Source organism: Mytilus edulis, chromosome 9, assembly GCF_963676685.1.
Source record: "Mytilus edulis chromosome 9, xbMytEdul2.2, whole genome shotgun sequence".
NCBI classification, from domain to species: domain Eukaryota; kingdom Metazoa; phylum Mollusca; class Bivalvia; order Mytilida; family Mytilidae; genus Mytilus; species Mytilus edulis.
Genome location: NC_092352.1, coordinates 11,294,983 through 11,320,767, shown reverse-complemented (window position 1 = coordinate 11,320,767; position 25,785 = coordinate 11,294,983). Strand labels below are relative to the sequence as shown.

Here is a 25,785-nt window from a genome sequence, read left to right as displayed (position 1 = left end):
CACTGATATCATATATAAAAGGGGGGATAACTCTCATATGGAGTCTCCGGATAGCTTCGGTTGAAATGAAACAGAACATTCTAAGGATATAACGAGCAATTTGGAAAAAAAAATTTGTCGGTTTCTGATACGGTTGCGAAGGAGTAGTGGCCACAAGAAAAACAGTGTTCCGGGAGATAACTCTTACAAGGTCAAGTTTTTTGTTACGCGGTGTCAGTTTCAGAAGCGTATCAACTGTTCCATATCATATACCATTTATCTAAGCGACATCTTGCGAAACAAAAAAACAGTGAAGGAAAAAAAATTTGGCGGAAGAAAAAAAAAAATAATAATCAGAACAAAAACAATAGGTCTTTCAACTGAAAGGTTGAAAGACCTAATAATAATAATAATCAGAACAAAAACAATAGGTCTTTCACCTGAAAGGTTGAAAGACCTAATAATAAACAAACGAAATACAGTAAGGTCTTTCCATTTAAGAAAGGAAAGACCTTAATGATGAAAAAAAATCATTACAAAAGGGCAGTTACTCTAATATGGAGTCATCTGATGATTTTGACCATGAAGACTTATTTTTCAATCTTGACTTGTTGATTCTTTTTGGTATTTGAAGTTTCTCTCTTTATCTATTATATCCAAACATGATAAAAAAAATGGTACAACTTGTCTTTTAAGGGCAATAACTCCAATGACAATTTGTTTGTTTTAGAAAGAGAGTACAGGATTGTGGTTACAATTGGAACATGTTATCATCATCTGTGAAACAGGGGGGCCTTGGTGGCCTAGTAGTCTAAGTAGTTCTCCTACTGTTATCACTAGTTAGTCAACACTGAGGTTGTGAATAAGAACCCTGCTTGTGCAGGATCACTTGACTCCAATCTCTATTGACTAGGATTGTCAGTTTTCCTATTGAAGGACTGTAGTTTTCTCTGGGCATTACTGCTTCCTCCATCCAATAAAACTGACCGTGATGAAATAACCGAAAACTGGCGTTTAAAACACAAACAATCAATCAATCTGTGAAACAGATATTCCATAATGGTCAACCAACAGTTGTTATAGATAAACAGAAATCACTATAAGTGCATTGTATATACATTTCGTATAAAAAAGGATATTTTCACTATTTTATTGCTAGAATGAAGGATAGCTAGTTATGATGAACACACACTAGGGCAAAATTGTCTCTACAATTCTTGCCCTAAAACATTTATTTTGATATGTATGCTGTTTGTAAACACATTGGAAAAGTAAACAAAACAAATAATAGAGATGGACAACAGAAAATATTTATTAGCAGAAAAAACTTTACAATAAATAAATAAATGAAACTCAATACATGTACATGTACCAGAAATTTCACATTTAACATGCAAAAAGAAACATTGACTACTATAAGGAAGTGAATTGGATTTGATTTATTATTTCTTAAAAAAAGTCATTGTAGATCTTTGGTGTTGCACAGAAAATTTATGTTTAAAACATTTTTTCACTCAAATCTAGAACCAAATATATCAAAAAATGTATGGCAAAAGATTGACAATGAACTGTTAGAAAGAAAAAAAAAATCAGTAAAAAATATTATTTGGTTTTGTAAATCCTCAGGTTGATTTTTATTAGTTCTTGTTTGTTATAGTTCTTTAAATATTAAAGCATTAAAATCATTTAATAATTAGCATTTTTTTTACATTTGGTAAATGCTGTATTTATTCAATAAAACTCAATTATAACCAACCCACTTCTAGTTAATGTGTTTGTAGTGATTATTTCATTGCTCCCACTGAATTATAACAGCAATTCCAATGTTATTGTACAAATGCAATACTTAATATCAATAAAAGAAATTATACTAATTTTGCTGCTAAATTTGATTGTAATTATACATAATTTTACATGACTTACATCAACTTAAGATGTAACATTTTTTGTTTAACTGATCATTGAGGTCTCCAGAAACTGAGTTTTACTGAGTCAATACATCCTTCTTTTTTTTTCAGATACAATTCATCATCATGTGATAACGTGTGTTCAAATTAATAGGCTATTTGCCAATTCCCGTAATTGACCCTGTAATTAGAAATCCCTTTTTTACTTGTCTCCCATATGAGGGACATAATTTTTTATTTACTATGGAGAGCTACCAGAAAGAGCAAATTTACCTGTGCGTAATGTGAGTAATCTTTAAAGTTTTCAAATCTTTTAATTACATTAATTTGTTGTTAAGCTAAATACTTTTGACATCAGAAATTATTTTTCATGAAAAATTAGTGTAACGGCAGTTACATCAATTTATCATGCTTTGCATTGGCAAAAGCAAATTTTGTCCGGTATGGAACCTGTTTACGATTGACAAAGGGAAGGAATTTGTTTAAAAAGTGTGTAATAACAGAATCAAATCGGTAATTGGCAAATGGACTATTGTTCAACTGCTATTTATTAAAAATTTTGAACTAACAAGTTTCAGAACAACATAAAAGTAGGATGAACTTGCTGAGAAAACACACATATTTAACTAGAAATATGCATAAAAATAAAAAAATAAATAGAATAAAAATATATTACATTATTCATCAGAAGAAAAATATGACAAGTTATAAATCTTAAAATATATCAATAGTTTCTTTCGTTTCAAGGTCATAATTAGTCATCTCAATACTGATGTCAATTGTAAATATCACAGGCAAATTCATTACATATCTACAAGTCTGATATTGTCAGAGATCTGCCTTTGCTGATTGAAATGTGAATGATCTGGGAAAAAAAACAAGCAAAAATTAGTACACAATCATTTCCCAAACTTAAAGCTTATTGATTATAAACTTTGAATGACAATATTATCATTTATCTGATGTCAATGAAAGTATCCAAAACTAGATATATAATTCTTTAAATAACTTCATTTTGAATCAAAAATGCATGTGAAGTTTTGATAATGTATTATTTTAAATAAGGATTTGTATAGTAAGTCTTACTAAACAAATCCTTGGTTTCAATTAGTTTTAAAATTTCAGAATTGTAATAGACAAAATAAAATAGTTCTTTTACAACATTCCCAGAGCCTTTGCTTAACATCTACTTTTTTTGAAAATCTTAGTCTGTCTCCAAGGGTCATAAGAATAACTCACAGGTTTTCACTTAAATGTTAACACAGTGGAACAAGTGCAAAAGATAATTGCTAAAATTCAAAATTACTACATCTACTTTGCCTAAAAAAGTGCAGTTTGCTGAAAATGTTCAAAATGTGTTAAATTCTGCAAAATGTACAATGATCTGTCAACTTCAAAAGAAGGCCAAGGAATTTTATTTGTAGATAGAAAATACATGTATGCAAGTTCTGAGTGTACTGTCTATTTGGAAGTAAGATCATACAATACAGATACAGGGGAAGTAATGAGATCACTTACAGGTAAATTCGCAGTTTCAGAATCTAATGCATTCTGGGTAATATTTTCAAAAGTGTACACCAAAACGTTCTAAACAATGGAAATGCATCCAATGACATAGCTTTATTTTCATTTTGATGTACGAACAATGAGAATACCCTCAGTCCTTTAGATTCTGAAAAGGCGAATTAGTACTTTTGTCATGTCAAAATGTGATATAATAATGTATTTTCCCACTGATTTTAAAAGATGCCTGTTTTTGAAAAATGAAATTTGATTTAATTTTGTAAAAGGTTATTTTACATACCATTTTTCATGAAAAAATAAGTGTTGATAAAATCTTGAACATTTAAAAATTAGAGCATACTAAAAGTTAAGAATATATTTCAAATGTTTTACAAAAACATGTGTGTTTATCTTTTGAAAGAAAAACTTAAGGTGCCCAAAGTATAGAATGCAAAATAGAAACCCAAATTTTGAGCAAATATCTAAAACTCAAATATATTTAAGTGTATAAGCATATGCAGCCTTTCATATTCTTTTTAAAAACTTACAAGCAGGATGCACCCTGGCCCATTTATTTGAGTCCCTGAAAAAGTAAAATGAAAACTACACATACGAAACAAGACAACACAATAATTTAATTTATTTAAGTTCTTCATAATTCTACAAAAAACTGTGCAACTGTAAAAGTTTAATGTCTAGCATCCACTACATAAATAAAAGTTAAAAACATTATTTTTTTTTGAAAAATAACATCTTTTAATTTGAGTGAATCTAATATACATTGAAGTTTGAAATGCATATGATATAAAAATAAGAAGACATGCTCAAATACTAATAGGGGTAAATCAATGGTGATATAACATCTTCAGTATTGAAGTCAAAATGAGAATAGAACCTGTTTGCAACTGAGGTTGCGCAAAAGAATGTGAATTTTTGAATTTATCGTGTTTCAATCTTTTCAGTTTCCATTCAAAACTGCATTATCAACTTATTTATTCATGAATATTAACTGTTGCAAATGTGTTCTTCAAATTTTAGAGCACTGGAATTAAGCTTTTGGTAAAAAGGTTAAGTTGAAATTATCCCTCTTATCTGTACTTTAACAGATGCCATCACAAGTTAGTTGACTGTTATGGAATATCCATTTCATAGATGAGAGTGGATATATTCCAGTTGCCATAACTACAATCTTGTCTTACCGCCCCCTTCCCCCTCACATCCCAAATGTGACATACCAAATAAGACTTATTACTGGGTTAGTACTAACATGAGCAACAAGATGGGTGCCACATGTAGAGCAGGTTCTTGCTTATCATTCTAGAGCACCTGAGATCACCCCCAGTGTTTTTTTGGTTGCTCAGTCTTTAGTTTTTTGTGTTGTGGTTTTTGAACAGTTGTTTGTATGTTTGTCTTTTTTCTTTTTTAGCCATGGTATGATATTGACTAACAAGATTTAATGTAGCTTTGGTATCTTTTGCCTTTCTTTTTTTACTTATTTGCTCACACAAACAATTACTCTACCAATTAAAAACCCTGAAACAATTTCCCCCAATCTAAAATCAGAGTTCTTTTCAGAACCTCATTTGAATGGTCACCACTATTGAACAGTCACTTTTGATACTTCCTATGAGTGACTGCTTAATGCAGGTTTGACTGTAATTGTATTTTGAATTAATCTTTGATCATTTTACAAATATAAAACTTCAGAGTCTTTCAAGTTAGGTTAACATTAAGTTTTCTTAATAAGAAATTACATGCATGTATACCTTATTTTCTTCCTGCACCACACTATTACTGCTACTATAATAACGCATACTAAAATTACAGAAAGACCAATCACAGCTTTAGCCCAAGTAGCCAATCCACAGTCAGGACAAGAACAATCATATCCACCATATTTGTTGGTACAGGTGTATGAATCTGGACAAGGTTTGCTAAGGCATTCATTTACATCCTCTTCACAATGTAGACCGGTAAACTCTTGTGAACATACACAGTTGTAATATAGATCAAAATTCACGGCTCTGTGAGTATAATCACAGGGATAGCTACTGTTATCCTTTGCTGGAAAAAAATTCAATGAGATTGGTTAATGTCTTAATATTTTACTTATGACTTTGACTTTGGAATTTCCAAATGGCCGTCGTAACCATGGAAACTGCAAAAATTGTGAAAAATGCAAAATGCTTTTAATAGAATGAAACAGTGGATACCGCAGAACAATGATTTGGGGTCCGTTTTGGCGACTTTTGTGTTAGCATCCTAACACAGAGTTATTAGTTAATATTCACTTCATATCTCCTTTCATTTGTAACTACGGGTGAGACAGCACAAAAAAACAAAGGCATATGTAGGTAAATATATAGTTTAGGGAGCAGCTGAAGCCCGACTTATGATGAGGAATTTTCTCGCCACATTGAAAACCCATTCGTTAACAAACTCTTATAATGGACAGATAGTGACAAAACAACCCTGAACTGTGCTAATAAATGATACCCCCAATTCCTATACTTTGTAGACAGGAAGTTGATGAGCAATGAATGTGATAACTAAGGCATCACAGGATATTGCATGCTCACATGAATTTGATTTAAAACTTCAGAAACATTAATTTGTAGTTCCTGAGAAAAATGAAGATTGCACAGACAAAGGGACTGATGTTCTACAGGATAGTACTGCTTTAAATGGGAGCATGACTGTGGGCTGCAGGATACTGAGTTGTGGGATGTCCCTGACTAAACAATAGATAAATTAACTGAATTGCAATGACTGGCTGACTAACTTAGTCAAAAGCTTAGACTTCTGGTGACAATTAACATTCAAGACTCTGGGTTAGGCCTACAGTTGTTATAACTTCTATGTCATTTGGTCTCTGGTGTTATGTTGTCTCATTGGCAATCATAGCACATCTTTGTTATTTTTACATACTGTACATTCAGAAATTATTGCGATGTTTTAATTATTGCAAAAAATGCGACAGGGTTATTGCAATAATCTAAACTTGCATTTTGAAATTTTTTATATATAATTTTACAGGATTTTTCTCAATATCGCAAACATTTAAATCGCACTTTAGTATAAAATGACAAAATCGCAATAATAAATGCACACAATAATTTCTGAATTTACAGTAATTGGAAATGAGTTGCAAAACAGAATTTCTGTTTAGAATCACCCCAAAACATACCTTGACATGCCCCTTTGTTTTGACAGGGTGATTCCATAATAGCAATTTGTATTGAAACCACTTCAGATGAGCTGTTCCTATCATCCATCACATACAACTTTATATAGTCATAACCATAGTAATTAATCTGTGGAATGTAAGTCAAAGTAATATATATCCAACTCATTTCTGTAGCATTGTTTGGTAATTCTTGACTAAAATTTCCACAGGGTTCACTCTCAACCTGAAAAATAGGAGAGAAAGATTAAGTATAACAAGATTTGTATACACTGTAGACATATTTCCTCACTGACAACTGAAAACAGCAATTTGCTCATAAAATTGATGATGATAGAAGTGTTTAACAACCTTGACTGGCTTTACAGACCTTGCACAGTCGTCTCAGTGCTGGAAATAATTTGGTGAGCATTTAAATGTTTTAGTTGTTGTGAAGCTGAACAAGGCAGCCATTTTGGTTTTGCTGGATTGATTTGTCTTTTTACTATTGTTGTTTTGTTGCAGTCTACTTCCTTCACAACGGCTGCTTTCAGGGCCAGGTTGGTCAGCTTGGCAGCCCTCTTACCACGATGACGAAGGGTTGATGGGTTGCAGACATAGAAATATAGATAACAGGAAGCTTTATCAGGACCAAAGTTGTAAGGGGACAACCATTTGATATTCTGGGGGGGGGGGGGGGGGGGGGGGCAGGAGGATTTGTTTATGATCGGTTATTTATTTTTGTAAACTATAAGAGGACAGATTATTCATTTTCTGCACTATTGAAGCAAGATTTTTCATTTTCATTAAAGCAAGGGACTGATTATTCATTTTCACAACTATATTTATGATATTCGAAAACATACAATTTGTTTATTATAAATAATACATGTATAGTCAAGTCATTATGTACCATTTAATCAGAATTAATTATCATCCTCTGCAGAAATGAATCTTTTATATTCCCAACTGCATATACATGTATTGCATATATACATAGTATTAAAGTTTGGTTGTAACCAGCCTCTTGTAAAAGTATTGTCAAACATATTTAGCGGAGCAGAGCGAGGCAAATTTTTTTTTGAAGGGTTTTGCAGCCACTGAAGGCCCAAGAAGCTATAGAACAAATGATGCAAAATCATGCTTTCTGTGTGTTCCAAAGACCCTTTCATAATCTGAGAATGCAAGTTTTGTTTTAATATTTTTTGACAATATTTTGGTCTCAAAACAAAATGTATAAATTCAGTGTAAGACTTTAAAAGTTTCTAGGGACAACATCAAAAGACCAATGTGCATGTCAGATAAAGTAAAAATGGAATTCACATAGTTAAGACTGAGGCTGCTGTTTTTTTTTAAACTCATGATCAAGTTCATAACAAAATTACTAGATTACAAAAGGAAAGCAACACTAACAGAATACAGAAGGGCAATCAATGAACAAAAGAGAAAACAGACCCTGTTAAAATAAAAGTGAGGTACGGTTTCCTGAGACAATATACCTCAAGTTAAATGAAACCAATTTTCAGACATTTCAAGTATATTTAAATAATATTTATACTTTTATTATTAAACTAGAGGCTCCAAAGAGCCTGTGTCGCTCACCTTGGTCTATGTGAATATTAAACAAAGGACACATGACAAAATTGTGTTTTGGTGATGGTGATGTGTTTGTAGATCTTACTTTACTAAACATTCTTGCTGCTTACAATTAAACATGTAGCTGGATAATATTATTTTCAAAACTAATTCAACTGCACATGTAAAATAGTTACAAAATAGCCAATCCTGGATAAAAGTGTATGAACAATGTAATTAGGCCTATTCTGTTTTATTTTTGTACTATCAATTCCAAGTTTACTTTCAACAGCAGTCACTGAGACTCAAAGTGAGAGAAGGTATTTCACTTCGTATCTTATCACCTATTTTCCTACGTTAATTCTAGGAGGAACCCCATTCCTAACTCTTTAAATATTTAATTTCCTTTGTGTCAGTGATCATGACTCCATTCCATCACATTTATCGGTTTAAATTGCGATTGCTTTTAATGTAATACGACGTTTATTGACAGAACGAGCTGATACTTGACGTGTTGTTTCAGAATTAGCGGAAGTTACTTCCGGAAGGGAGACAACTCGAAACGATAATATGGAAGACTCCATTTCGCCTGAAGGGGTGTTCTACGATAAGGACTATATTTATTTTGATTTAATTGATGCATCTATAATACTAAAATGACGAGGTCCAATTTGTCAGCCGTCATCACGTAAAAACGACAAATCAAAGAATTCAACTTTATATATAACTAATATAGTACAAAGGTGTAGATTAAAAATTACACCACTCCAGGCCCTTTTGTTTTCCACGTAATTAATATTGCCAATAATTAAGAAGTTCCGGGTCGAGTCCGATACCGAAACCAATAGTATATTCACCTGTTACCTATTACCTTATCTGTACGTTCCGCATCTGACAGGCGCACCACCAAACGGTGTATTCAGGGTTTATATGCTATATACACGGGTCATAATCACAGGGTTGACACTACTAAATTGTCAAATTGTTACCTATTGTAATATTTTAATCAGTAAGACTTTCTAAGATAACATATTAATTAAAAGGAAAACAAAAGGTCCTGGAATGGAGTATGTTTTAATCAACAGCATTGTCCTATATAAGTTATAAATAAAGTTGAATTCTTTGATTCGCTGTTTTAAGTCATGCCCACTAACAAATTGAAAACTGTACCTATACGCCTTATTTTTAGTCCAGATTTTTAGTATTCGTATTGTTATCTTAGAAAGTCTTACTGATTAAAATACTACAATAGGTAACAATTTGACAATTAAGTAGTGTCAACCCTGTGGTTATGACCCGTGTATATAGCATATTAATCCTGAATACAACGTTTGGTGGTGCGCCTGTCAGATGCGGAACCTACAGATAAGGTAACAGGTGAATATACTATTGGTATCGGTAGCGGATTAGACCCGGAACTTCTTAATTATTGGCAATATTAATTACGTGGAAAACAAAAGGGCCTGGAGTGGTGTAATTTTTAATCTACACCTTTGTACTATATTAGTTATATATAAAGTTGAATTCTGTGATTCGTCGTTTTTACGTGATGACGGCTGACAAATTGGACCTCGTAAATTTAGTATTATAGATAGCAGCAATATATTGAAAAGATCCCATGAGTTATAAATTAATTAATTGAGTGGGGAATCCAGAGCAATCATTCAATCTAAAACCCCTTTAAGTCAAGAAAACTATACGCATGCGCATAATTTCCAAAACAAACCCTGGAGCAAGAACGTATATTAATGTTTATTAAACGACCTAGATGGTTCTCTATTTCTTTATGGAATTACAATCAAAAATACCAGTCTCATGACGGTAACATATAAGAAAAACTCCACTTCAGTTCTTATATGACAGAAATAGATTTATCGGAATTCAGAGAACTCTCGCATTTTATCAAAACTGGGAATTCCCTCTGACGTGTTTCTAAATTTATAAATACACTAAATATAAATACTGCTTAATTCTGATTTTCCGTGTTGTTAAAAACACATATATAAGTCAAGGGAATTATCAAACATGAAGATTATGAAAAGAACATTATAGTAAAGTTGTTTAAGTTCAATCCCTTTGTTTTAACCTTTTAAAGCAAGACAATCATAAGAATCTGAGATGTTCCTTAATGTTTAGAATAAAACGATTGACGTGAGGGCAATGCTCTGAGCACCGGTATTAGTCTACAGATTGCTTGAAAGCAATCGTATCCCAATAATATTCAAGATAATAACCAAAAACAGTAAAATTTCCTTAAAATTACCAATTCAGGGGCAGCAACCTAACAACGGGTTGTCCGATTCATCTGAAAATTTCAGAGCAGATAGATCTTGACCTGATAAACAATTTTATCCATGTCAGATTTGCTCTAAATGCTTTGGTTTTTGAGTTATAAGCCAAAAACTGCATTTTACCCCTATGTTCTATTTTTAGCCATGGCGGCCATGTTGGTTGGTTGGCTGGGTGACCGGACACATTTTTAAACTAGATACCCCAATGATGATTGTGGCCAAGTTTAGTTAAATTTGGCCCAGTAGTTTCAGAGGAGAAGATTTTTGTAAAAGTTAACGACGACAGACGACGATGGACGCCGAACGCCAAGTGATGAGAAAAGCTCACTTGGCCCTTAGGGCCAGGTGAGTTAAAAAAATTGGGAAGTGTTTCACGATTTTTTTTGGGAAAAAAGATGAACTTATGAAGAATCTGGTGCCATCTCATACTTTCGATTAGACCTGCTGAGTTATTTATTTTCAAACTAACACAGAACAAACCATTTATTTTTGTGATTATTCAAGGCCTATATTAGTTATATAGCTAACTGTGTAACCCTCTTAAAATTAACAGATAACTGTATTGTATTTGAAGCTTTAAGGACGTCCATCGGTTGATTTACTGTCGCAAATTTAGTTTACCTGGCGACGCGTAGCAGAGACAGGTAAACGGGTATTTGCGACAGTAAAACTACCGATCAACTTCTGACGTCCGCAAAGCTTCAAATACATTACAGTTATCTCTATTCTAATGCAAAACAAGTTCATAATTAAATTTCAATCATTATTTCAGTGTAAAATCTTCATTAGGCCACACCAATTTAATTTCTTGTTCTACGGATTTTTGGACTCCAAAATTTGGGGCGAGCGAGCGATTTGAAAATTTTAATAAAAAAATATTTAATTTTCAAAGGAGTAGGTCGGTAAGGACTCATTTTGGCCTCAAATTTCATTTTCATCTGAAGAAAGATTTTGACCACTTTTTAAACACTTAAGTGTCTATTTCACTTGATTCAATTAGTTTATGTGAAAGATTTTAACTGATTAAGTCATTAAAAACGATCCGATTGAAGCTCAAATATGAAAAATCTCTCAAATATGCCAAAAAACGTCACTTTTCAGATTGTTTTTGTCAAAAATGAAAGTGGCCGCATCCGTGTTCATCCACAACCTTTATATATGTTATGTATTATCATAAAATACAACTTACATTGCAATATTAAGGATGAACACGAATGCGGCCACATTCGTTTTACACAGAAACCGTCTAAAATTTAACTAAAATGATAGAATTTTGAAGATTTCAGTAATTTAGCATGACTTAATGGTGCTACAACCCGATATATGTGCATTGTATTGTCAAAAACAGCCCATATTTGTGTAGCAGAAGCATTCAACTGTCCAATAAATAACTAAAAGTTTACATTTTAACAATTTTGTAAAACTGTTATATTTTTGGGCCAAAAAGGGGCCTTACCGGACCTACTCCTTTTTGAGGCGAAGCTTGAAAAGTAAAGGCGAGCGATTATAATTTTTTTTTGTAAACATAAAATAGTAGGTTTTGACAATATTAAAACTTGATTGATCACTTGTACTTTGACATTTCTTTAATTTCTGAAGTATTTTTTCCCTGTTAACCAAGAAATAATTAAATCTGGTTTATGCATGTGTGACTGACAATGAGACAATTCTCCAACCAAGTCATAATCAGTTTGGGGACAACCCCTTAATGTTAAAAATATCCCTTTTACATGTTTTATGAGGGATCAATAAAAGTTATAATACATTGTTGTATAATTGTTTGTACAAAAGGGCTCATATTTTCTCAAAGAACTATATATCTATCTGGTATTACAGTGGCGGATGCAGGAATTTTTGAAAGGGGGGGTGCTAGCCCAGGGCAAAGGGGGGGTGCAAACATATGTCCCGATTCAAATGCATTGATCGGCCAAAATAAAGGGGGGGTGCGGACCCCCGGAACCCCCCCTCTGGATCCGCCACTGTATTAAATGGTAAAAACATGTCCAAGAATTTTGTAATATTCCTGGACTTCAACCATGTTAACACATTTACTTTAACAGTCATGACAGTTTAATATTATTCAAAATAAGTGGAACCCTCTTTTAGAAAAAGTTGTTTAAAATATGATGTAACTCTCCTCTTTTTGAGTACAAAATTCTAAGTTTTCAAAGGTTTTGTATAGAAGAGCTATACAAATCCTTGGTATTTCTATTTTCTTTTCTACATCAGTAAAATGACCCCTTGTCTGAGGGAGGGTTGTTCTGAACCTGATAATAACAAACAAAGGTCAAAGTACGGCCTTTTACACAGGGCTTTAATACAGACCAAACAGCAAGCTATAAAGGACCCCAAAATTATTAGCGTACACAATTCGAACAGGAAAACCAACGGTCTAATTTATATATCCAAACGGGAAAATACTGATGAACAACATCAACAAATGATAACTGCTGAACAACAGGCCCCTGAATCAATCAGGACAGGTGCATAAACAGATGAACATGCAGCGGCTATGGATAGTTTTGTTTCGTCAGCATACAATATTATTGCAGTTGAAGGCAAATCCTTCAGAAGTTCTTTGTACTTTATTCTAACAATGAACATTTCTTGATAGGGAATATAAGTAAGGGGGAAAGAAACCAATTTTTTGTTCTTTACAGGTATTTCCGCTGTTATAAATTTATATCGGAGCTCCCACTTTTGATAAATAGGATTCATGCTGAAACAAATATTCTCACAGATATTTACACAGTGTGGTGGTGTGCTTTTATGTTTAAAATCGTTATATACAGGTTAGACTATGATTTTAAAAACAAATGTTATCTTTTTATAATATTAAAAAAAAAACGGTGCGGGAAATGGACATGATTACATTTCCGGATGCGGGAAACGAGAATATAAAAAAAATAAAAAATTTCTGTTTTGAAAAAAAAAAAGGTGGGGGCGGGTCCGTCGAACAAGGAATCAATTTGGTGTGGCCTTATAGAAAAATTCCGCGAAAAGATGTTATCTTCTTTGGTCTCTACACTAGGTGACGTCATAGGTATGCTTCCGGCGTCAAACATCAACACTGGGCATTTTCTGGCTTCTGTGCCGTTTCAGAATGTAATAAAATTTGATAAAAAGAAGATTTTTAGGTGCAACATGTGAGTTTTTTGGCTTATTATTGTAGAAATTACATGTTGATACATTCAGCAATTCAAAATGTCGGCTTCCTTGGTTACAGACAAGGAGATAGAGAATTTTACGCTAACTGTCATCCAATCAGAACCATTGATACAAAATAATTGCATTAGAATAAAGTATTGTTGTTGTTGGCATACTTTTTTATGTGTGTTATGGAACATATGCCTCGGGGGGTATTAATGCAAAACAACAACTTTATGAACTTCCTTTACAGTGTCGGATTGGTTTCTGTCATCAAGATTAGTAAGTAATTGATCCATCTATCAGTAAACATCTTAGATAGCAGGTAAAGAGATGCTGACCCAGCTCATCTTTTCAGTAGTAATGACTGGGACGAGATGAAATGATTGATCATGAAATTGAAAAACCGTTGTGAGCACACTCACATACCCTACCCCACACATTGTCACTGGACAAACAAAATATCACCAGATTCAAAGTTCAAAGACTCATAACTCTACAAAAGTCAACTGATAAAAATTTTCTTGTGGAAATGCACATTAACATATTATGTCCTCATTTACTACAAAGTTTCATGAAATTCTGTTGCATGGTTTCAGAGGAGTTGCAATTACAAACTGTTGCAGTAGTATATTATGGCCAAAATACTAAGTTCAAAGGGGCATTACTCTTTAAAAATATTTGAATCATAATTTCCTGTTGATGTGCACATCTACTTAGTATGTCCTTATTATCTGCAAAGTTTCACAAAATTCTGTTGTGCGGTTTAAGAGGAGTTGCGATGACAAGAACAGGATTGCAGACTGTAGTATTTTGAGGCCAATAAGTTCAAAGGGGCATAACTCCTAGAAAATAAGTTGTATCATAATTTCCTGTCAATATGCACATCTGCATAGCAAGTCCTTATTATCTAAAAGTCTAATGAAATTCTGTCTTGTGGTTTCAGAGGAGATGCGATGACAAGAACAGGATTGCAGACTGTAGTATTTTGAGGCCAATAAGTTCAAAGGGGCATAACTCCTAGAAAATAAGTTGAATCATAATTTCCTGTCAATATGCACATCTGCATAGTAAGTCCTTATTATCTAAAAGTCTAATGAAATTCTGTCTTGTGGTTTCAGAGGAGATGCGATGACGAGAACAAGACTGACAGACGGGTGGACGGATCAAAAACATTATACCCCAAAAATTGTGTAGGATATAATAATCAACAATAGAAGTATTATATTATGGACATACCAAATGCTAAAAGTTTTGTCAGGAATTTAGTGTGATTTCATACATTTTCATCATAACGTTGCTACCTGACAATTATGTATTATGACGTTACTTCAACTTACTTGTTTAGCAATGGCTAGACGTTGAATAAACACGATCTGTACACAATGCATTTGTGTACTTTACACAACATTTTTTATCTTTAGTGACTTTGATAATTTACAAAACTTACTCTTTACTTTTAAAATTTGTTGGTAGATGGGAGCATAAAAGAACTATTCTTATATTTTTCAAAATTCCCAATAATAAATGCACACAAAATCTTTTTTTTTTTAATTGACTGCATTCTAGAGGGATTATTCTCTTTTTAATCATTATACATACAGGCGCAGGTGAAAGGCAATGTTCTATTTCAGGAGGTATCAGTATAGGCTCTGAAACTGTAACACTCCCATGATCAGGCTGTGAAACCATCAAAGTTAGCACATCATTAACATCTTTGTCATAGGCTCCAAACAAAGCAGTGAACTGGTCAGACCAACTGCGTTCTGAATAATTTGTTTTCTGTTCTAAATAAACCTGAAAACCAAATAAAATATTATTTATTAACACTTCCTACATGTCTTTTAAAGAAGAAGGCCTGAATGACAACAACATTTTCTTCAATTTATATAAATTTATGGAGTTTCTTTCAGAACGATATGTCATTCTTTGGAAGAATCAACCCGGACAATATGAAGTGACTGAATTACACACTCCTAACTTGGGACAGCACATAAAGAATGTGGGGCACATAAAAAATGTGGCTTGGTTTAACATGTTTCAGGGTCTATTTATACACCCTTAACAACAAAAAATAAAAAAACACAAAGTATAGATCTGAGAGTATTACTCACAGTTACCGACATTTAGTTAAAAGCCAATAACAACTTGTAGAAAAATATAATCTATCTAAGACTAAAATATCTATTTGTACACATCTTGCTTATTTTCACTTCTAAATGAATGTAGTATGTCATTATAATTTACATTTACGGTACTGGCACACTTGCATCCTCAAGTAAAAACTATCAAACTGAGTAAGAAAACCAGCAGGGTGCTCATTCTGGCTGGTAACATGAACTGTTATTGTAATATTAGAAGACTTACCACAACTGGTTCACTCTTATCCTCAAACAATACAGAGCTACCATACTGAGTAAGAAAAACACCAGGATGCTCATTCTTACTAGTTACATGAACAATTATTGTAATATTAGAACTGGCTGCTGAGATATCTGTCTGATGTTCTGTTAGGAGGATGTGTATGTATTCAGTTCCAGCACAGTCTGTACATGGGGTGTACATCAATCTGGAAAACATTCATTTGTAAAGGTTATGATTTTAAATATTTAAGAACAGCAAAATGAGACATAATGGTGGTTTTTAAAAGGAGTATTAATATAAATATCAACCTGAAGAAGTTTATGTTCAGTTTCTATCTTTTTAAGTAAGTTTGTAAGAACAGATCAAACGCAAACTTGGTTGTCTGAAGTTGTAAGACTGGCACTGGCATGATTACAAAAATTTGTTGAAAATTTACTATGAAAGGACAATAACTCCTAAAAGGGGTCAATTGACCATTTTAGACATGATGACTTATTTGTAGATTTTACTTTGCTGAACATTATTGCTGTTTACAGTTTATCTCTATGTATAATAATATTCAAGATAATAACCAAAAACTGCAAAATTCCTTAAAATTACCAATTCAGGGGCAGCAACCAAATAATGGCAAAGTGGGTTAAATATAAACAAATTATTCTGTGAATACCAAGGTGCAAAACGGTATTCATGGTGGAAAAAACTTTTATTGCAAATTTTCCATCTGCAAAAAAATGATCTACAGTCCATAAGGCATACTCAAGTTATCATTCCAAAAAGTTTAACATAAAAATCAAACTTACAGGCCATTAGTTGTTAGAGTTGGAGTAGCCATCTCATAATCTGTATCCTCCAGATAAAATACAATGGTGTCATCTTCATCATCAATAGCCTCCAGGAAATACTGTAAGGTTCCTGAAATTGCAAATTCTTGTTTTCGTCAATCATCATATTTTTAAGATGGTTCATTCATAAGTTACATAATGTATTATGTAACTTTTCAATGAGAACCAGATGCTCCGCAGGTTGCAGCTTTATATGACTGCAGAGGTTGAACCCTGAACGGTTGGGGCAAGTATGGACACAACATTCAAGCTGGATTCAGCTCTAAATTTGGATTGTGATTAAATAGTTGACACAGCATAGGTTTCTGACACAGAATGAATGTGGTCTAATGAACTTGAAATTTTTGTTTTGCCTTTGAGCAATTCACTATGCTGTTGAATATTAATCCTCTCAAAAAAATGTTTGAAGAAATATTCTTTTTATTTATGAAATCTGAAATCTGAAATGAGAAAAATTTACTCCCCCCCCCCCAATTTTTTTTTCACATCCCCCTTTTCCTTATTCCAAAACTGATCTCAATTCAAATTTCTAATGGCCCCTAACAATAACTACTCATAAAATATTAAAATGTAAAAAGAGTGCTTGTTATCACTGAATGGTAAAGATTGTTTTAACTTATCAGTTGGTAGTAAAAGTGAATATACATTGTATATTGTATAAAACAATGATTTAAGTTGATTCAACTACTATTCTGGACAAAGAAAGATAACTCCAATTGAAAATTTCTTGCTATTTCGCAATATTGTGCAATTAGATATTTCTTGCTATTGCGCAATACTGTGCAATTGAAAATACTTGCCATTGCACAATACTGTGCAATTGAAGATTTCTTGCTATTGCGCAATACTGTGCAATTGAAAATTTCTTGCTATTGCACAATACTGTGCAATTGAAGATTTCTTGCTATTGCTGAATACTGTGCAATTGAAAATTTCTTGCTATTGCACAATACTTAATATGATAATTTTGGATCTTGATTTGGACCAACTTGAAAACTGGGCCCATAATCAAAAATGTAAGTACATGTTTAGATTAGCATATCAAAGAAGCCCAAGGATTCAATTTTTGTTAAAATCAAACTTAGTTTAATTTTGGACCCTTTGGACTTTAATGTAGACCAATTTGAAAACGGGACCAAAAATTAAGAATCTACATACAGAGTTAGATTTGGCATATCAAAGAACCCCATTTATTCAATTTTTGATGAAATCAAACAAAGTTTAATTTTGGACCCCGATTTGGACCAACTTGAAAACTGGGCCAGTAATAAAAAATCTAAGTACATTTTTAGATTCAGCATACCAAAGAACCCCAAGAATTCAATTTTTGTTAAAATCAAACTAAGTTTAATTTTGGACCCTTTGGACCTTAATGTAGACCAATTTGAAAACGGGACCAAAAATTAAGAATCTACATACACAGTTAGATTCGGCATATCAAAGAACCCCAATTATTCAATTTTTGATGAAATCAAACAAAGTTTAATTTTGAACCCTTTGGGCCCCTTATTCCTAAACTGTTGGGACCAAAACTCCCAAAATCAATCCCAACCTTCCTTTTATGGTCATAAACCTTGTGTTTAAATTTCATAGATTTCTATTTACTTATACTAAAGTTATGGTGGGAAAACCAAGAAAAATGCTTATTTGGGCCCCTTTTTGGCCCCCAATTCCTAAACTGTTCGGACCTCAACTCTCAAAATCGATCCCAACCTTCCTTTTGTGGTCATAAACCTTGTGTTTAAATTTCATTGATTTCTATTTACTTATACTAAAGTTATTGTGCGAAAACCAAGAATAATGCTTATTTGGGCCCTTTTTTGGACCCTAATTCCTAACAGTTGGAACCAAAACTCCTAAAATCAATCCCAACCTTCCTTTTGTGGTCATAAACCTTGTGTCAAAATTTCATAGATTTCTATTTACTTATAAACTAAAGTTATAGTGCGAAAACCAAAAAAATGCTTATTTGGGCCCTTTTTGGCCTCTAATTCCTAAAATGTTGGGACCAAAACTCCCAAAACCAATCCCAACCTTCCTTTTGTGGTCATAAACCTTGTGTTAAAATTTCATAGATTTCTATTCACTTTTACTAAAGTTAGAGTGCAAAAACTAAAAGTATTCGGACGACGACGACAACGCCAACGTGATACCAATATAAGACCAAAAAATTTTCAATTTTTGCGGTCGTATAAAAATAAATCAAAGAGCAGATTGCTCTGAGGGATATGATTGCCATTGTTTTCATTGATACATGTATTAGTATTATGAACCTAGTATTATTTTCAAAAATACTCATGAAATGTAATTTACATATTCTGAATAGTTATTTAACTTTAAAAATAGCCAATCCTCAAGTGTATGAACAATGTTCTTATTTTTTTACTTTCAATTCCAAGCTGACTTTCCACAGCAGTCACTGAGAGAGTGAGAGATGGTATTTCACTTCGTACCTTATGATGGCTTATCACCCTTTTTCTTACGTGAATTCTAGGTGCATTTTTACTCTTTAAATATATAATTTCCTTTGGGTCAGTGGGCATGACTCCTTTCTGTACACATTCCTCTGTTTGAATTGCTATTATTATAATACGACGTCTATCGACAGAACGAGTTAATTTTTCTCAACGTATCTTGGTTTGACGAAAGTAAATTACTTATGGAAGTACAATATCAAATATCAGTTTCATAACGGTGACATACAAGAAAACTCCACTTCAGTTATTATATGACAGAAATGGTAATTTTTGAAATCTCAAGAAGAGATTTTATATGAATTTATAAGGTTAAATATACTTACCATGAAATTACATTTATATTATATAGAATATGTTTGCTTTCACAACATGTTCTCATCGCAATTAACTAGGTGATTAAAAATTACATCCATGAGATGTACTCACCTACCTCATAGTTCACCTGTGTAACATACACTAGCTTTAGTTTTAATTTGTCGTTTAATTGAATAATTTCAATTAAGTGAACAAAAAACTGAATTTATTCCAGGGGTGGTGGTGGATTGTGGTAAGTATATTTAACCTTATAAATTCATATAAAATCTCTTCTTGAGATTTCAAAAATTACCATTTTATATGAATTTGGTTAAATATACTTACCATGAAATTACATTTATATTATATAGAATATTTACTGATTAACAAGCAGTATTTCATTTGGTGGAGAATAAATTCTCTCACACACATGCAATTTCAACATATAAAAAATTATGTAAAATTTTTTTAAAAAGTAACTCCATTAAATTTTGTAAATACGGATATTAGTAACAAGAGTGCACACGCTGAAATGTCTCGCCTTCTATACTAATCATTGGTATTATGTTGATAGTCCTAAGTATAAAGCTAAGCTTTAATACAACTGTCACATAAACTTAACATTAACCAAGATAACCAAACAAAGACCAATGAACCTTGAAAATGAGGTCAAGGTCAGATGAACCATGCCAGGCAGACATGTACAATGTACAGCTAACAATGCTTCTATACAACATATATAGTTGACCTATTACTTATAGTTTAAGAAAAATAGACCAAAACACAGAAACTTAACACTGTGCAATGAACCGTGAAAATGAGGTCACGGTCAAATAAAACCTGCGCGACTGACATAAAGATCATAAAATATTTCCATACACCAAATATAGATGACCTACGGCATATAGTATTAGATAAAAAGACCAAAACTCAAAAACTTAACTTTGACCACTCAACCATGAAAATGAGGTCAAGGTCACATGACATCTGCCCGCTAGATAGGTACACCTTACAATCATTCCATACAACAAATATAGTAGACCTATTGCATATAGTATGAGAAAAACAGACCAAAACACAAAAATTTAACTATAACCACTGAACCATGAAAATGAGGTCAAGGTCAGATGACACCTGCCAGTTGGACATGTACACCTTACAGTCCTTCCATACACCGAATATACTAGCCCTATTGCTTGTAGTATCTGAGATATGGACTTGACCACCAAAACTTAACCTTGTTCACTGATCCATGAAATGAGGTCGAGGTCAAGTGAAAACTGTCTGACAGACATGAGGACCTTTCAAGGTACGCACATATCAAATATATTTATCCTATTACTTATAATAAGAAAGAATTCAACATTACAAAAAATCTTAACTTTTTTTTCAAGTGGTCACTGAACCATGAAAATGAGGTCAAGGACATTGGACATGTGACTGACGGAAACTTCGTAACATGAGGTATCTATATACAAAGTATGAAGCATCCAGGTCTTCCACCTTCTAAAATATAAAGCTTTTAAGAAGTTAGCTAACACCGCCGCCGCCGTAGCCGCCGCCGCCGGATCACTATCCCTATGTCGAGCTTTCTGCAACAAAAGTTGCAGGCTCGACAAAAACCGAAATTACTGAATTTATTATACAATGAAGCTATGCTGCATAACTATATGTATCAATGGCAAACTTTGCAGATTGTATAAATACAAGTATGCAAAATTAATAGACTTGATGTAGAGTTGTCTCAATGGCACTCACATGTATATATATACCCCATCTTTCTATATCTGATGAATAAATAATCTGCAGGTCAGTATAGAAATAATTATATTAAAGCTCCTTCATTATGAGCTAAATGTGTTGTAATATTTATGCAACAGTAAATAAGCATTTATTTCTGAATAGGTTGTTCTTGTTGCTTGTACAAATCGACTAGAACTAATCCAACCTTAATTTAATTACTTTCCACTTTGAAACTTAAGTTTATTTGGAAACATTATTACCTTTCTTTAACTTTCCATTATTTTCTCTATATTAATATAATAATAGATAATATATGATTGCTGTCGTCTTTTGATAACCTGATCAATATCACATCTTTCGAAATAAATTCTTTTCTACTTAATTAAAGAATTATAATCAATTAAAATATACTTTGTAAATAGGTGTCCTTAATACAATCAAAGTTTATTAAAGACTCAAACCAAAGTTGTTTCATGATTATGCTAAATCTGGATTAATCTTTAAACTTTTTTAAAGTTATAGTCCCTGAGAATTTGCTTCTCTGCTAGATATACTACTTTTAATATTTTATAGATTTAGAATAAAATATTTTCATCAAGAGAAGTCTTGTACTATTGTATAATGACAATTCTCTAAACTGACTAAATTTTAAAAAATCTGATAAAATTTCTATGAGTTGTAGAACCTTTGAATACAATGTCTACCATTTCAACCATAAACAATATTTTTGTTTTGTATTGGACTACTCAAGTGTAAAAATACAGAAAAGGACAAATCAGTGGAAAAGTTTCAGTATACATGTTTCCATTGATATACTGCTTCCACAGAACATTTGGATGTTGAGCTGAATTAAAGCCATGATTGTTGTCCTTATAAGTCCAAAAAGAATGCTAACAGATGATTTTCTCCAGCTATGAAAAATCTGTCTAAAATAAAATGTTTTGATATTTCTAATTAACATTCACAACGGTTAACTTTCTAGAATATCTTGCCATGTACAGTTCCAAATTTAAAGAAACAAAAATTTGACATAATGAACAACTCTTGTATGTTGCTCTTGACAATTGTTTATATTAATTTCAGAAATTATTTCGCTATCAGAAATACTAAAATGCAACTTGTCAAATATAGTTCTATAGTTGTATTTAAAGAAAAACACTTGTTTGGCAATATGGAAAACACTTGTACCAACTTGCAGTATCCTTAAGTGTTCTTAGTTATTTCAGAAATGGTTTCACTATCAAAAATGCTCATTTTATTTCTGTCTTGGTTCACCTCATCTGAATCCTATACATTCTGATATGATTCAATATATATCAACCAAACAGCTTTTGGTAGTATTTTGTGACTTCAACCCAGTCATTTGGTTAACTTAGTCACTCAGAAGAATTTTGCATTTGTCCCCAGATTTGGCAAAAACAAAATTAATGTGATTTAAATAATCACATCTTTCAAAACAATATTGAATCAAAATTCAAAGTAATTGTTTAAAATAAACACATTTCAATTTTGTGTAGCATAGTCTTGCATAAGATACTAACTGTATGCTATATATTTATATTATTCTGGCTGGTAATATGGAAATTGAAAAGTGAATAATTACCATCAATTCCGAGGTTAAAATCACATGCATTCGGAAAACCTTCCTGCATATAGATAATATACAACTTGACTTTGACCAGACTAGATTTTTGTAACTTTATGCTTATAATGAGCAAAAATAAAAATAAACAGTGACATTTTAATATTTAGGTATAATATTAAGAAAATGTCTCGCATTTGATTTGATATAATCATGGAATTATCATACTATATTTTACTTCCATGTACTATTCTTAGACTATTGAAAGCTATTTGCTAACTATTAATCAGTCTTTTAAATAAATTGCTTTTCCTACATTTTGCTGTAAGATTAACTGCTTCTACACTGGTGCTAAAATTTGAGAACCAATTGAAATGTATATATATTATATGTTTATATTGGTACATCATGTGTTACTCCAAAAAAAAAAACTCTTCTTTTTTTTTCTGCATCTTGTAAAGACTGACTAAATAAAAGGTTTATATAAAGAGCTGTATAATAGATAGTTTCAAATCTTGAGAACTACTTCAATTTCCTAGACCATGTCTAGCATTTTAAATAAATTGCATCCACAATGCTTTAAATCTTATTTATTTATTTATCAATATTTTACTAATTTTTTTTACAAGATCTAAATTAATGATAATCATGTTTCTATAAATCAGCATATTTGAGTCCTCTATACTTCAGAATTCTGAATCAATATTTAACTCTAGGAAAAACAATGTGTAGCCATTGCATAAACTGTTGGGTTCTACCAATCTCACAATAAGAATAAAACAGACCCAATGAATGAATCCTTATAGCAGAAACTTGCCCATCTGTTGGCATTGCCTAGAAAACTTAAGATGTAAATTAAGGCATAATTTTCTATCTTTAAAAGAGCATCCAAACTCCTTTTGCTTTCATGATTGGAAGATATATGCATAATTTGACAGTGATTCCCATATAGTGAGGGTAAGATAGTCTCTTAAGTCTTACGTTATCACCTCTTTTTTTTTTTTTCTTTTTTTTTTTTTTTTGTACTCAAAACAAAACAGAATTAGTACATATTATATTTAATAAATGCATTGGCAATGTACACTCTGAATTATGTAATCAATATATAAGCCATTACCTTGAATGAGTCTTTGTGAAATGCATCATGGCATCCCCTAAATTCTTTATTCAATAGACAATCTAATGTTTACATAAAAACATATAAAAGCCTTTGTTTCCTTACTGCCGACAAAAACAAACAATTGGTTATAGCAGTTCATACTTATAATATTCATGTTCTTCTTGTCATAAGTAAACTGACCATGAAATTTAATATAAGTAAAAAGAGTTGTCACAAGCTATCAACTGTATTTAGAACAGTGCTCCATTCTTACTGTCTCCATGTCTGTTAGAGCATTGGAGAATTATTTATCAGTAAAAAAATAATTAAATATTTACAGCAATTTGCTGTTCTGGAAAAATATTTCAGGCTTCTAAGAATTACTGTCCTGATTTAAACTGGACATATTTAAAAGAAGTATGTATTGGTATGCTTAAACTACAATCACATTTGTATTGTACTAGATAACAATGTATCATTTTCAGTGTCTTTAATATCTGTCTTGACTATTTCCAGACACTTGTTCAATATATTATCAATATGAGCAAATATGTTAATTGACTAAACTGTTGGTTCATCACAAAAAACAATGTGCAACCAAATATTAGCTATGCTTGTGTTGTTTTAAAATATAATAAAAGTAGACATAATGTTCCCTGGGTGGAAGGATGTCTAGAAAAGTCAGATAGACCTGGACTTAAATTCACTAGTCTGATTCTAATTTATTTTATTTGCAACAATCATCCACGTGCAATTCTATGCTCCATAAATATCAATGTGCAATAAATAAATAGTTATGATTTAATTTTATGTAAGATATCAAATCTGTATTTTATTAGAATGAATGCAACTTACAGATTCTAAAACATGCATGTTGTTCTAGTTCCTATGTTTCCTGTATGAAACATGTCAACATTAATCAAATAGACTTGGGCAAAATCCCTATTCTATTTTAAGTCTATAGTTTAAGTCTATAGTGATCCATTGAGCACGTTTTATTTTCAATAAATATGGTTTATGTTCCCTGAATGGAAGGTTAACCAAATAAACATCATCAGTTGTGGGCAAAATCCCTATTCTGATTGTGATGTATTTATCAACTGTTAAAACAGTATCACTGTTGGTCTACGCTCCCTGTATGGAACGTTTTCCAAATAAAACAATCAGAAATGGGCAGATTCCCTTTTCTGATTGAAATTTATTGAACCAATTGAGGTTCTAGTCACAATAGTGGTATACGCTCCCATACGGACGTTATCCACATTAAAATAATCAGATCTGGTCAAAATACCTATTCTGATTTAATAGTTATGTGTTTACACAGTCTCGTGTACCAGGTGTACACGTAACAGACTGTAAATTGTAAACAATCGAACCAATTGAGGTTCTAGTGACAATAGTGGTATACGCTCCCATACGGACGTTTTCCACATGAAAAACAATCAGATCTGGTCATAATACCTATTCTGATTTTAATATAGTGATGTGTTTACACAGTCTCGTGTACAGACTGCAAATTGTAAACAATCGACTTTATCCAAACTTTACACTCGACCCGTTTCGTAGCATTGCTCTAATGCAGTGAAAAATCCGGTCAGCTGAGCGTGAAAAAAAAAATAAACATCCGTTTAAATATATATCTTTTTTAAAAACGTAGCACTCACGTAACATGTCTGATTTTGACAGCTAAATTCTGCCTTTCCTCGGACCCGATTTAATGTTTGAAAATGGCGGCTAAACAAAGGTCATTTTCTATGTCGTCGTATTTCCAGACTCGTAAGCTGTAAAAATGACGAAAACGTGCATATCAGAAACTTGG

At 32.2% G+C, this 25,785-nt stretch overlaps 1 protein-coding gene across 1 annotated transcript in view; it reads right to left on the bottom strand.

The window, feature by feature from the left end:
- Window positions 1-1,264: 1,264 nt before the first annotated feature.
- LOC139489433 (uncharacterized) overlaps window positions 1,265-25,785 on the bottom strand; it is a 175,655-nt gene continuing 151,134 nt past the window's right edge. Inside the window, exons 107-113 of the mRNA XM_071275756.1 lie at window positions 16,730-16,841; window positions 15,933-16,134; window positions 15,168-15,362; window positions 6,577-6,799; window positions 5,156-5,453; window positions 3,938-3,972; window positions 1,265-2,751 (exon numbers count right to left, since the gene is read on the bottom strand). Of these exons, the coding sequence (XP_071131857.1) occupies window positions 2,690-2,751; window positions 3,938-3,972; window positions 5,156-5,453; window positions 6,577-6,799; window positions 15,168-15,362; window positions 15,933-16,134; window positions 16,730-16,841 (1,127 nt within the window). The 3' untranslated portion in view covers window positions 1,265-2,689. The remainder of the gene's footprint in view (window positions 2,752-3,937; window positions 3,973-5,155; window positions 5,454-6,576; window positions 6,800-15,167; window positions 15,363-15,932; window positions 16,135-16,729; window positions 16,842-25,785) is intronic.